A 12,941-nucleotide genomic window follows, 5' to 3' on the forward strand; every position below is an offset into this window, starting at 1 on the left:
GCTGTTGTGGAGTGACTCATGCAGCCAGCTATGGCTGCAGAGTTTGGTAGTACATGTTGTTTACATCGTTTATTGTGAAAATTCGGTCACAGTTCCTATGACCACTGTTTCATTGCTTTTATGGCTTTATTTTGGTGATTTTCGAAAAGTTTTTTGCTTTGGCCATGTTTGTTTGTTGTAGTACAGAGTTAGACTGATGGCCTTAATCTAAGTTGTCTTGTGGTTGTTGTTGTTTGACTTGCATCCCACTGGGATTTTTGCACACAGTGTTAGTGTACGGTGATTTTTCTGCAATATTTTTCTGTCTTTTCTTGGATTTTCTATTTGCACATAGTTACTATAAGATGTATTCTTGTTCATGTTTTTGTTTGTTGCAGTTGCACCCGATTCAAGATGCCAAATGGCTCACAGGGCTATACCTAATAAATGAACTTGAACTAAATTGCTACATGCAATGTGAATGCATGAACAGTCGATTTAAAATCAACATCGATCAGATCTGTTCTCTTGGGCATGAATCGTTATTGTAGCTTTTTACCACACAACTAAATCCTGCCAGTAGGAGGGGAACCCAATGTGTTACGCGAAATGTAATTTTAAACATGTCAAATAAACACAGGGAGTGAGATAATTAAAGGATGACTGAGTGGAAAAACTTCAAAGCTCTACATTATGTACTCAACCTCCTCCCGACGTTTGAGACCACCATTATACACATTACCACTGCGTAACAACAAACAACATGAGATTTACATTTTGTTTTTTAGTCTTTCAGCCCACAGGCCGTGCAGCCCACGGACAATTATTTCTAGCAGCATTTGTCGACAGAGACAAACTCTCGACTAGTTTTGACCTTATGGGTCTCATCAGCAGTACAATGCTTGTTAAACAGAGCTACTGGACTGTCAGGAGTTATTTGGCAGAGCACTCCATCTTAACAATGACACTTTGTTCAATCCAAAGAGTAATATTGCACAAAAAGTAGACGTTGATTTATTTTATGATTCACGATGCTCCACAGGAGTGCGTAATAAGGGTTTTGAAACAGTCGGGCTCTCCAAGCATATAATAAACGTACAGTCTTCCTCTAGCGAATGTCGCTTCCATGACTTGACTCGTCGGATAACACAAACAATTGTTGGAAAAGGTAGGCCTCACCCTGTGTTCTCACATGTGCCACTGGATAGGAGGTAATGGGCGGGGGGGCTTTGCGAGGTCGTCAGTATCGTCAGCTAGGTGTGCCTTGCTCAGGATTCCGTTTCCCACCTTTCGCAGGCGGGACGTGGGGGTGGCCGCAATTTTTTTAAAGGGGCCTCAAGTAATCGACCACGGGAAATAAGTGGTCGATTACAGCTGTAAAGTTCTTTTTCACACATCGCTAGTAGCGGCGGGTCAGAATGTTACAACAATACAAAAATACGACAGAAGTGCAAAGTATAGGAAAGGTGAGCAAGTAACTAAAAAAATATATATTCCACGTAAAACTATTTTTATTTTACCAGGTAAAGCCCACTGACCTGGCCACAAATTACAATGCTTAGTAGACTATTCCACTTCATCGACCAATCATTCCAGCTCTAAACGCATCCTCATCTCCAGACGCTGTGCAGTACACCGTGAGCATATTCATTATACGCATAGAGGTTAGTCAGTTTACAGGCAGATGAAAAATAGCAAGCACTTGATCCGGGACTTGAACGAACACGGGCAGAGTTTTTTACACGAGTTACATTCTCGGGGTCAAAATGCCCTGGACACTGGTATAGTGCAGACACCGTGAGCCCAGCGATACAATTCCCACCAGTCGTACTTACACTCGGGCATGGACGCGTTGTACAGGCTGTTGCCCATCAGTCTCGCCTGGAAGCCGGAACTGAAGAAGCCGTCTCCATTTCCACTAAAACGCCAAGAAAGTGGCACAGAAAGTGACAGTTGACTCGGTTATCAAGCAAGTGGTACAGGAAGTGACAGTTGACTCTCAGTTGTCAAGCAGGTGGCACAGGAAGTGACAGTTGGCTCTCAGTTGTCAAGCAAGTGGCACGGAAAGTGACAGTTGACTCTCAGTTGTCAAGCAAGTGGCACGGAAAGTGACAGTTGACTCCCAGTTGTCAAGCAGGTGGCACAGAAAATGACAGTTGACTCGGTTATCAAGCAGTTGGCACAAACGTTTTGGCAAGTCAACCGATAACTTTAAAAGCAACAACACACAAGTCATTCCACGTTCCCCACCCACATTCTACACAGATAATGAATAGGTATTTATTGCTTAATAATCCAAATGTACAGGTGTCGATACAAACAATACAAAGTGAGACTGGGAAAATGAAACAAATAACCAGCATTTTTAAATGTGTTTGTAATCTCCGAATCTCGGCAATTCATCGAATGGTGATGGAGTTAATCGGTGTGCACCGACTTGTCGCTGCACCGAGATGGGCAACAAGGAGCGAGTGAGCGCCGTACCCTCCCACTCCACCCTGTGGCCAGGGCTGGATTAACACAAGGGCTTTCGTGGTTGCAGCCCAGGGCCTATGCCTTTAAGGCCCACCACCCCCCATGTATATACACGTATATTGCTTTCTAACGATTTAAATGCAGCAATGTAGCACTGTGATAAAAAAAAAACTTTAGCATCATTTGGTAATTAAAATCATAGCATCACTGTGTGTATTACTAACAATAGTGCAGCCAACATTAAACTAGTTTAGTTCATTTATAGTCTTAATTAGTTGAACCATTTTTTTTGTACATCACATTTTAAAACTGCTAATTATATAAGCAAAATTAATAACGGTGAAGTGTTTGCAATCAGGCATGGATGAGTGGTAGTGGTAAAACAGTCAAATGAATTAACAGAGCTACGACACCTCTCTTGCCAGTCGGTATCTTGAATATCGTAACACCTGTATTTACGCCAGAAATGGTAATAAAGCCCTTTATTTTGATCACCGATTGAACCGAACATACAAAAAGGGGGCACCCCAACACCATAACACCCCCGGGATCCTATCAAACCGGATCTGGCCCGGCGTGTGCAACGAGAGGAAACAAAGTCACCACGGCTGCTATTATCGCCTAAAATTACACCTCATTCACAGTTAATCACAACAGAGTCGCGAGAGTCACACAGCCAAGGTGCCCTCCTCACTGACTGAGTCACCACTGCAGAAGTTCCGCAACACGCCCGCCAACACTCGCAGCGTTTTGCCACAAATATGTGAATAATAAAACGTACTCATTTACAGACTCTTTATTCAATCGAAAATTGAACGAAAGCCAAGCCGTGTCAGACACCGGCGGTAAATTACTCCGGAAAACGTTTTTACAAAGCACTAAGTAGATTGGTAATAGCTGTTTATTTATAACTGTGATTTACGGTTGTGAAATTACGACTGTAAACTTACATTTTCGCTTTTCACGTAAATATTTGGCAGAAAAAGTAAAATATTTAGAAGTGTAAATAACGAGCAACTGTAATCACCACGTGACGAAATTTAGCAAAGCGGACGATACGATTCAGGGTGGACCTATACCGTCCGCTACGTCATGGTATCGCCATATCGAAGCGATCCTAGTCTACATAAGCCAAATAAACGGGCCATTGGATGTACTTCGACTGTTTGGGAACGCGTCCCAGAGAGTTTGACACCTACATTTCTCTCAATCCCCAGCCAGCTCTCGCCGGTCCTAACGACAGGAACCAACGTCTCCACAAGACAGCAGGCGGTTGCTAAGTGCGGTGCCAATGGGGCCAATTCGACAGGTCTGATGGTGAAAATTGAGAGGCAGACGCATCGGGGGTGGTGTTATTTTTGTTGTTGTTGCTGTTGTAGGGAAATTGACTTTATTTGAAGATCCACAGAGGTACAAAGGTTCACGGAAAAAAAGCACATTCGAGGCGCGGTCAAAAAAAATAAACGTGACTTCAGCACGGGTTACTGTGGTTTTTGTATTACACTAACAATTTGTAACAAGATACTAGTCATACTAAACTAGTCATATTACACCTCGATTCATATTTCTCCTGCCCCTGATAATTTCTTCACTGCACTCGTGTGCTACATTGTTTTATAAGACAGTTAATTTGGAGCCATTTTCCAAACCACTGATGGATGAAGGCCTCTCCTATGGTCTTCACGATGTTCGTGAGTGCGAGTTGGTGAAGGGGCAGCCAAGGAATGGCCTCGATGTCACAAGCCACCGATGTCAACCGCGTCGCGTGAATCACTGTGCCACCCACTCCACGCTGCCTTACATTGTGCCCACTCACCTTCGCGAAAGTACAGCGACGTGAGCAGCGAACGTCACAGTGTACAGCACCACCGGAAGGGCAATTAGACAGCTCGCCCGCGCCACAAAGTGCCACCCGAATTCACTCTGCAAATAAAACATGACATGGTCCCGTCAAAGCCACGGTCCCGTTGGATTAAAGCTCACAAATAGCCGAAGGTAAAGCCCTGACGATGCATGCTCGCCCCGCTGCTCACGGAAGGGGCCTCGACCAAGATGGAGTTCGAGAGAACCCAACACGAGAGGGTCTTTTGGCCTACTCTTCCACGCTGGTCAGACATCTCGAAAGAGGTTGGAGTACCGATCGACTTAACTGCGGTGAACCAATTTATGCTGCTGGGTGGAAACAGACAAGGGGGATTTCATAACTTTTCCCATCAATTCAAATTCCGTGCCAGGAGATGGAACTTAATTGGTCCGGTGCCCTAACCGTTATACCCCGGCGGAATCTTGAATACAACAAACACATTATTTTCTGTGCAAGAGAAAAAAACCGGCAGGAGCTGTGCACCGCTGCCTCTGTGTGAGGCGCGCACACGGTGAGCGTCTCCCGGTTTATTTCTGGGTCGTCCTGAGCAGAAACGGGAGAGGTGTTGAATCAGGTAGGGTGCAGGGCGGGGGGGTGGGAGGACATTTCCAAACTAAAGACACCGACGAAGATGACAAAGCTGCGAGGGGGAAATACCACGGGCAGGCGGAGGTCTCCCAGCAGCGCCCACAGCTCAGCCGCCGTGCGAAGGCCCACGAGGGTCACCACGAAGAGGCCCACGAACTTGACGCTCACCGCGCCGGCCAGAAACACGCCCGTGAAAGCGAGCCAGAGCCACCATCCGGCAGAGAAAGGCCTGCCGCGGCATCGGCGACACGAGAGAGATGGAGAGCGGCGGTTAAATTCGTTCGCAGGCGCGTCGTGACTGCTGCACTAGCCTGTACATTATATATTTTTTTGCGGTTGTATCGCAATAGCCCTCAGACACGTCGTCGGGTTGTCACTGCACGTTGGGTGGCACAAAGTCCAATTACGTCAATGGAAGGCAACAAACAAGAAGGAACGGACAAGGCGGCCAATACAAACGAGACGGTGCAAACGTGAGGGAAGAAGAAAAAAAGATAATCGATTTTTTTTTTATCAAATCACGGATCCCGAATCGCGACCATTCACCATCAGGTTGTGCGAGAGGATGAATCGATGTGTTTTCTAAACATCAGTGGCGAAGTACGTCCCAAACTCTTTGTTTTTTTTCGGTAAAGTCACGTAGGTAGAAAATAAAATAAATCACGAGTTCCACTGCTGGATTACATTATTTCCGCCTGAGGACAACCGCTTGTGTTGCGATCGAAACGTCGTGATTTATTTTATCTGAGATAAGTACATTTCTATAATATTTGTTTTTTTCGGTAAAGTCACGTGGGTAAAAAAATTTAATAAATTAAATCACGACGTTTCGGGCGCAACACAAGCGTCCTTCTTCAGGTGGGGATAACTTAGCGAAAGCACACCGCTTACCAGAGGTGTGGACTCGAGTCATGTGACTTGGACTCGAGTCAGACTCGAGTCATGAATTTGATGACTTGCGACTCGACTTGGACTTGCATAACAATGACTTTGTCCCACCTATGAGATGTGGACTCGAGTCATGTGACTTGGACTCGAGTCAGACTCGAGTCATGAATTTGATGACTTGCGACTCGACTTGGACTTGCATAACAATGACTTTGTCCCACCTATGCCGCTTACACACTTAAGCGGTGTGCTTTCACTAAGTTACACACTTAAGCGGTGTGCTTTTGCTAAGTTGTCCCCACCTAAAGGAGGATGCTTGTGTTGCGCCCGAAACGTCGTGATTTAATTTATTAAAAAAATTTACCTATGTGACTTTACCGAAAAAAACAAAGCATATGAATCCTTGCAGTCACGAAAACTTCAAATCTAGAATTAGCGTTCCCAAACGCCAACGAGCAAATGGGCGTTGCTCGTCTGTGTCTCGCCCACCGGCCATAATCCCGTCTGGTGACGTTTCCTGCCCTCGCCCCACTTTGTAACCTGCTGACCTGCCCATACTGGACATCTGTGAAAAAGAGCTGCATAGGGCTCATTGGATTCCTCCGGTCTAAATAGAGTTTCTGATTCTGAATTACTTTTCTTCAAGGTCAATTATGACATCCCTAAGCTGTGTCTGTTCTCTACTCCACTTGGAAACCCTCAGAGCAAACGTTTATAGGTGAGGCGTGCTACTCAAGGGATATTCAGATAAATGCTGGGATCCTAGTGGAAAAGCAGGATGCCCCACTAGAGTAAGGGATGACGGTGAAGTAATAAAAGTTTTAACTTATTAACCCAACTGTAGATCAAACTACAGCAATTATTACAATTATTACAATTATCACACATCGTAAAAGTATTTTCCCAGTGTTCCCAAAAAAACATCTCAATTGTAAGACATACTTGAAGTCAAGCTTCAAGTATGTCTTTCATCGCTTATTTTCAATGTATTTTGTATTCGCAGTTTATAGCCTTGTTCAAAGTCACCAACTTTCCCTCCACAATCAGGACTGACTAGCCGGGTGCGTTAAGAAATGAACACAGAGTGAGCTCATACGCAGGGACCAGGTGGATTTTGTATCACCGCAGGACTGTGAGAGATGGCAAAGACTTCAAAAGGCCTTCATCGCACAGTGGACAACGGATCACAGCCGACAATGATGAAGACTTTTGTGACCTCCTTTAAGGGGCATTTTGTATTTTGGTGAACCGAGTGATATTCGATGGCCACGAGGCGCCACAATGTGGAAAACCCTCTCCTAATTGACACATGATCAAATGTGTCCTCTTATGCGAGTGGTCAAGAATGGCCAAAGAGGGAACTCAGGAGTGAAGGTGTTAAAAAGACAGCCGTGAGCCGAGCAACACTTCCTCTTTCTTTCCACTAGAGGATACTTGCAAAATGTGTCAAAAAAGGAGAAATGATACTCATGAATGCAATCACAGAGTGGCAAAACTGCTAAAAGGCAGTTCACGTCATACACCTAATGAGCTAATTAATCAATGGCTTAATTGATTAATTGCTGCTGTCAGCCCAGTCTCCCGCTACTGTGGGACAAAGGTGGGCACAGAATCAAGGTGGGACTTAATATGCAGCACACAGCCTAATGGAAATGATTTACTCAAAAAAGCCTCACCGAGTCTCGGGTCTATTTTTCAATAGTGTCCTGCATTTGAGATGTTTGGGCAAACTTATTAATGAGTGTTTGGCTTCATGTGAGAGGAAAATTGAGTGCGTAAAGAATACCAAGGTACACGAGGGAGCCACTCAGCATGGCCATTTTGCTGGCAAATAGAATTGAAGAGCTGAAAAGTGCGCATTGAAGCGAGGAGAAGTGCATGCTCGGCATTACACTGAGAGACGCGGACAGAAGCACAATGATTAAGTAATACAGACAAGATGGAGACATCATATTGACTGTAAAGAAACATTTAAGTGGGCTTGGGCAAAACAAAATGGCCGAGACTGAGGGTGGAGGCGACTGCCCAAAAGACGAAACTCACCACGTGAGCGAGTCCTCCGCAGCAGGTGCAAGGCGCATTGCTACACCATGGCACAATGAGGGGCGGTGGCGGCCGGGGTCGGCCTTCATTCAGCGGTGGATAAGTCGCGGCAACTAACGACGAAGATTAAATGAACCCCTCACCTGTGACCACCCCAGCCGATGCGCGCCATGCCGTACGTGGCCCCCATGATGAAGAAGAGGAGCACGGGGTCCAGCAGGATGTACTGAGACAGTGTAAGGCAGCCCGTATCTGATACAAAAAAAGATAGAAACCCATTATAGCCTTTAACAGACTGCTAGGGCAAGTGCTGTAAACGTGCACCCATGAAGGCCGGCACGGCACACTAAGGGGTGGGTGGACAGTGCCACGCCCCGGCACCAGGTACTCATTTAAGGCTGAGTCGACCAAGGCGAGGCCCAGAACCAGTATAGATATTCATCACTGGAAACATCGGTGGCGAATATCTGAACTGGTCCTCGGCCTCCCGATGCGAAGACAAAGATCCCCCGTGTAGCCTTAACAGACTGTAGGGGTAAGTGCTGTTAGCGAGCACCTTTGAAGGCCGGCACGGCACACGATGGGGTGGGTGGCCAACACCACGCCCGGCCGCCTTTGTCTCCCTAGTGACGATGTTTACTACACACCGCACCAGGTACTCATTTGAGGTTGAGTCGATCTAGGGGAGGCCCAGGACCGGTTCAGATAATCGTCACTGGTATTGGCCATGAGCGGGAATCGAACCCGGGTCGCCAGGTTCGTAGCGCAGCGCGCTGACCGCTACACTACCGCTCCCCACACGCATAAACACACGCACACATAATGAAACAAGTTGCTGCTATCTGCAAATGCCGCCACACGTGCTGCCTTTACACACTTCTGCAACTACTCGTATATTTATTTTAAGTTCTAGGTATTTTAGAAAAATGCTTACAATTGTAAATAGGTTTTAGATGGAGCAGGCACTCCTTATTTAGCGAGTAACAGCACATGCCTGGTGTGATCACAAGTGAAGTCAGTCGCCATGTGTGTACTCGTTACCAGGTTGTTTAACCCATTAGTTTTAAGTGCCACATCGCACTTAAAACTAATGGTGAATATTCCATGTTCCTATGGCGGAGGCGAGTCGATCCTTATGATAACTGCTGTTGACTTGCCCACAAAGTGGTACTGATTGTATCGACCCTGAGAGGGATTATGGGCTGAGTCAACTCGCAACCTTGCAACTACTCGCCGCTCGCTCTACAGCTGAGCCACCAGGGCAAATTAAATTGCCTTACATGGAGAATTTTACTTACATATTTCCTAAAGTGTGTATGTATGTTGAACGTCTTTCGCACCGTTCATATCTATCCAAGCATGCTATCCAAGCATGGACAAGCGGGAATAGTCGTTGGCAAACTGTGCTATGCGCCCAGCTACCTGAACTTGATTCCGGGGCATTAAATTCACCGGCGAGCAATATCTGCAACAGCCCTGGGCCCCCACCACTGGCGACAACCAGCAATGACGAGCGTGGTGGGGTCAAACAATGCCCTATGACCGAGACCTTCATACAGCCGTGGATTGATAAAGGGATTATACTTTTCATTACGATTCGCGTCGTAAAAAAGTGAATTGCTTACGATTTGAATTTCTGGGAGGTCTAACTGCACATTATTGCGGGTCATTTGTTTACAAAGGTAAAAAATGAGGCGTGTCCTGGAAAAAGTCATGGCGACTCACAAAATGTGATTGTCTACAAAATTGAGTCTTGTTGAGGCACCAGTGAAACTATGCGACCATACAACTAACGCGACCTTCAGCAGCAGCGTCTCTGGGAGGCAGTGTGTGGCAAGCGGCGAATGACACTTGTAGGTCGGAGCATGCGTGTTTATAAATGTCAAACGGAGGTTGAAGCAGGGGGTGATGACACTTTAACGAGAGCCTTTTAGGCCTCAATTGCCGTGCGCTGTTCTCATAACTGGACCGAACAAAGGATTTGCTTGAAATTGTAAAAAAAAAGGGGGGGGGGGAGGGGTAAACGTGGCAATTCCAGGATTCCCAGAGGACAATCTGCACAAACAACGACACTGTTGTCATGCAGGCCTTTTGTTGCGAGTAAATAGAAAACCCAATGATACGCATCGTCAGTTTTCTATCGCAGCCCGTTTGATTCTTTCATAAAACCGGCGCGATTAAAGACACTCGTGAGCGATTGGCCACACAACCCGTCCAAAGACCCCAAGGGACTGGCCTTAAGTGAAACAGACGGTGGCTATTTTCACAGCCGTGAGCTGAAAAGCTCACAAAGCCACCGGCAGAAGGTCAAAAACACACCCCCGAGAAATGTAGAGACCCGTCTACGTACATTTTTTTTTTCACGCAATTTCTGCGAAAAGCGGTAGCCCCTTCGTACGCCCCCGACGGTGGAATTGCAACGCGGCGCGGAGCGATGACACTTGATAACGGGGTGCCATTGGCAGGGATTGGAAGCGACTCACCGAAAATGAGGAGCGCCGCGAGGACGACCGAGGCGGAGATGGAGCGCGTCACCTCGAGCACGGTCAGGTGCGCGAAAAATACCGCCAGTGACCCCAGCAGCGCGCAAAACTGGCCAGGCAAATGAGCACACGAAAATATTATGACTATGTTCTCCTACTTATTGAAGCTTTGCTGTTCTGTTTAGCAATTTAATGGACTGTAAATTCAGTGATTACATTTATGGATTTTACAGTCTGATGAATATTTAAGTTGCATATTTATACTGGTAGGAACCTCCTGGTTACACCAGCCCACAGGGGATTATTGTGTCCGTCCGTCGTGCAGGGAGGGGCTGGGTGCGGAGGGGAGGGTGGGGAGGGGCTGGGTGGGGAGGGTGGGGAAGGGCTGGGTGGGGAGGGTGGGGCTGGGTGGGGTGGGGCGGGGCTGGGTGGGGAGGGGCTGATCACCCCGTAGTGCCCTTATAAAACTCAACGTCGCCGGCTTGTGCCCGCCCTCACAGCCGGTCATATTTGCAGAATACACCATGCCGCTGTTGACCCTGGCCATTGACCGAGCAACCCAACGTTCCTACCAGCTCCCTCCACAGGAATGTGTTAAGGGTCCTGTGTAAATTAGTTATTTATTTAAACAGTGTGCCATTAAATGAAATCCAGTGCTACCCTCGACTCCAGTTCACATGAGCCACCATATTCACCAAATCTTCTCGGTTAAACACACATTTAGGAAAACGCTGCATATTGCTGGTTTGAGTCTTTTTGTTTCGATTTTTTTATTTATTTTAGTAGCTGTTCCCGCTTACCATGAATTTTGCCTTACTCAAGCGGAGCTTCGGGGGGTTTTTGCCGGACGTGTTTTTTGTGCAGCCATCGGTGACCCAGCTGAGACCATCAACTCTCCGCACTTGAGAACCCGGTTTAACCACAGCTGGCTGCTTCAGATTCAAACCCAGGAACTTGACGGTGCCAGTTCAGTTCTCTTGACTTCTGAATCAACCGCATACCTCACATGCATTCACATTTTACTGAAAACAAAGCCAGCCAAAGAAAAACTATTTGCATGTGTTGGGCGCTTAAATGCCCCAATGTCTCAAAGCGCCTTACATCGCATCTCAATCATTTCGATACACAGCAGTCAGTTTTTTTTTAGCCTAGGAGACCCTTCCTGATGGCAGCTGTCCCTGTGCAGCAGAGGGTGACGCAGCACCGACACATGCAAGTCACATTGCTATCGGCCACTCCAATTCGGTAATTTGCAAAGGAACATTTTTACATTTGGTAAATTCGCCCCTTTGGTGACAAGGTCCAGACACCCCGTAAAAGGACAGACATGTCAGCGTAGGACACCGTTGGATGCGATAATTCTCCGGCCATGAGCCGAGGAACAGAGTCACGAGAAGTGGGGTGGGGGTGTGGGACACGGAGACTGCGACTACAGCGACTCACGGCTCGCATGCCCAGGTACTCCGCCGCTCCGTACTTGTCACCGGGCTTGGAGAAGGGGAAGGTGCCGTCGTAGCCACTGAGGTGCCCAGCCAGGCCGATCAGCATCTGGTAGAGCAACGCACAGTCACAAATTCATACAGCTCGACAAGCTGCAACACCAGATGGTGGGACACCGTTTGAGCAGATCTTGGAGGTTGCGTGTCTACTGTGCAGCTACGGCAGAGGGTATAACACGTCAACAAAGTGTGGTGGCATCAACGGCTTCTGCCTTGATGGCATCCGGATATTTAGCTTGTGGATTTATACGGCGTCTAATTACAAACGGGTCAACACGACGCTATTGCAGAACAGTGGGAATATTTACGTACTTAATGAACGAAATAATCAATCAGTCATATCAAGTACAACCTAATTTAAATTTCGATTTAAAGCTTTCGTGACTGCAGGGATTCATCTTCTTGGTTCTTTCGGTAAAGTCACGTAGAAGGGAAGTAATTCATTCAGACGCTGTCTCCCCGACAGACCTGGTCTTCGCCTGAGGACGGCTGCTTGTGTTGTGGCTGAAACGTCGTGAGAATTATTTTATTATGTTTTATTTTTATTATTTTATTATTTCCCTTCTACGTGACTTTACCGAAAGAACCAAGAAGAACAACCTAATTTGTCATTTCACTTCTGGGTGAGGGGGCTAACCCATGTCAAATGGCTCGCTTGAGCTCTGTGACCGTACTTCACCACGCTGAGCAGCGAGTGTTGGTGGAGGTGGGGACCATCAACGTTGGGACATAATATAGTACAGGGACGCCTCTACTTACAGACGAGTTAGGTTCCAGAGGTCTGTTCGTAAGTCGATTTGTTCTTAAGTCCAACTTTACTCCTGTCGATTCCAAACATGTTGTACAGCATGTACACTAAACACGGGGAATGGCTTTAAAAGTTGTATAATCTCCTGTAGATGTAGATGCCACTGGTTCTTTGTACTACCACCCTCAACACCTTTCACTACTCTCATGCTTCCGAGACATTATGGGGGTTGATAGTGTTTGTGAAAAGCACAGAGAACGTTGTAGTGCACCGCACAGCGACAAACACAGGGGCGGTTTCTTCATTAGGGCGATTGGGCGACGCACCACCAATGTCATTCAGCCACAGAGTCACGCTAGCCGTCACTGTGCCTC

General features: G+C 46.9%; 1 protein-coding gene across 2 annotated transcripts in view; it reads right to left on the reverse strand.

Moving 5' to 3' along the window:
- Nucleotides 1–12,941, reverse strand: part of POMT2 (protein O-mannosyltransferase 2) — a 45,641-nt gene that overhangs the window by 25,951 nt on the left and 6,749 nt on the right. For both annotated transcript variants that reach the window (XM_078864398.1, XM_078864397.1), the window contains exons 3-8: nt 11,764–11,868; nt 10,321–10,429; nt 7,981–8,089; nt 4,976–5,135; nt 4,271–4,377; nt 1,815–1,897 (exon numbers count right to left, since the gene is read on the reverse strand). In XM_078864398.1, the coding sequence (XP_078720524.1) occupies nt 1,815–1,897; nt 4,271–4,377; nt 4,976–5,135; nt 7,981–8,089; nt 10,321–10,429; nt 11,764–11,868 (673 nt within the window). The remainder of the gene's footprint in view (nt 1–1,814; nt 1,898–4,270; nt 4,378–4,975; nt 5,136–7,980; nt 8,090–10,320; nt 10,430–11,763; nt 11,869–12,941) is intronic.

This window comes from Lampetra fluviatilis, chromosome 18, assembly GCF_964198595.1.
Source record: "Lampetra fluviatilis chromosome 18, kcLamFluv1.1, whole genome shotgun sequence".
In the NCBI taxonomy this organism is placed as follows: Eukaryota; Metazoa; Chordata; class Hyperoartia; order Petromyzontiformes; family Petromyzontidae; genus Lampetra; species Lampetra fluviatilis.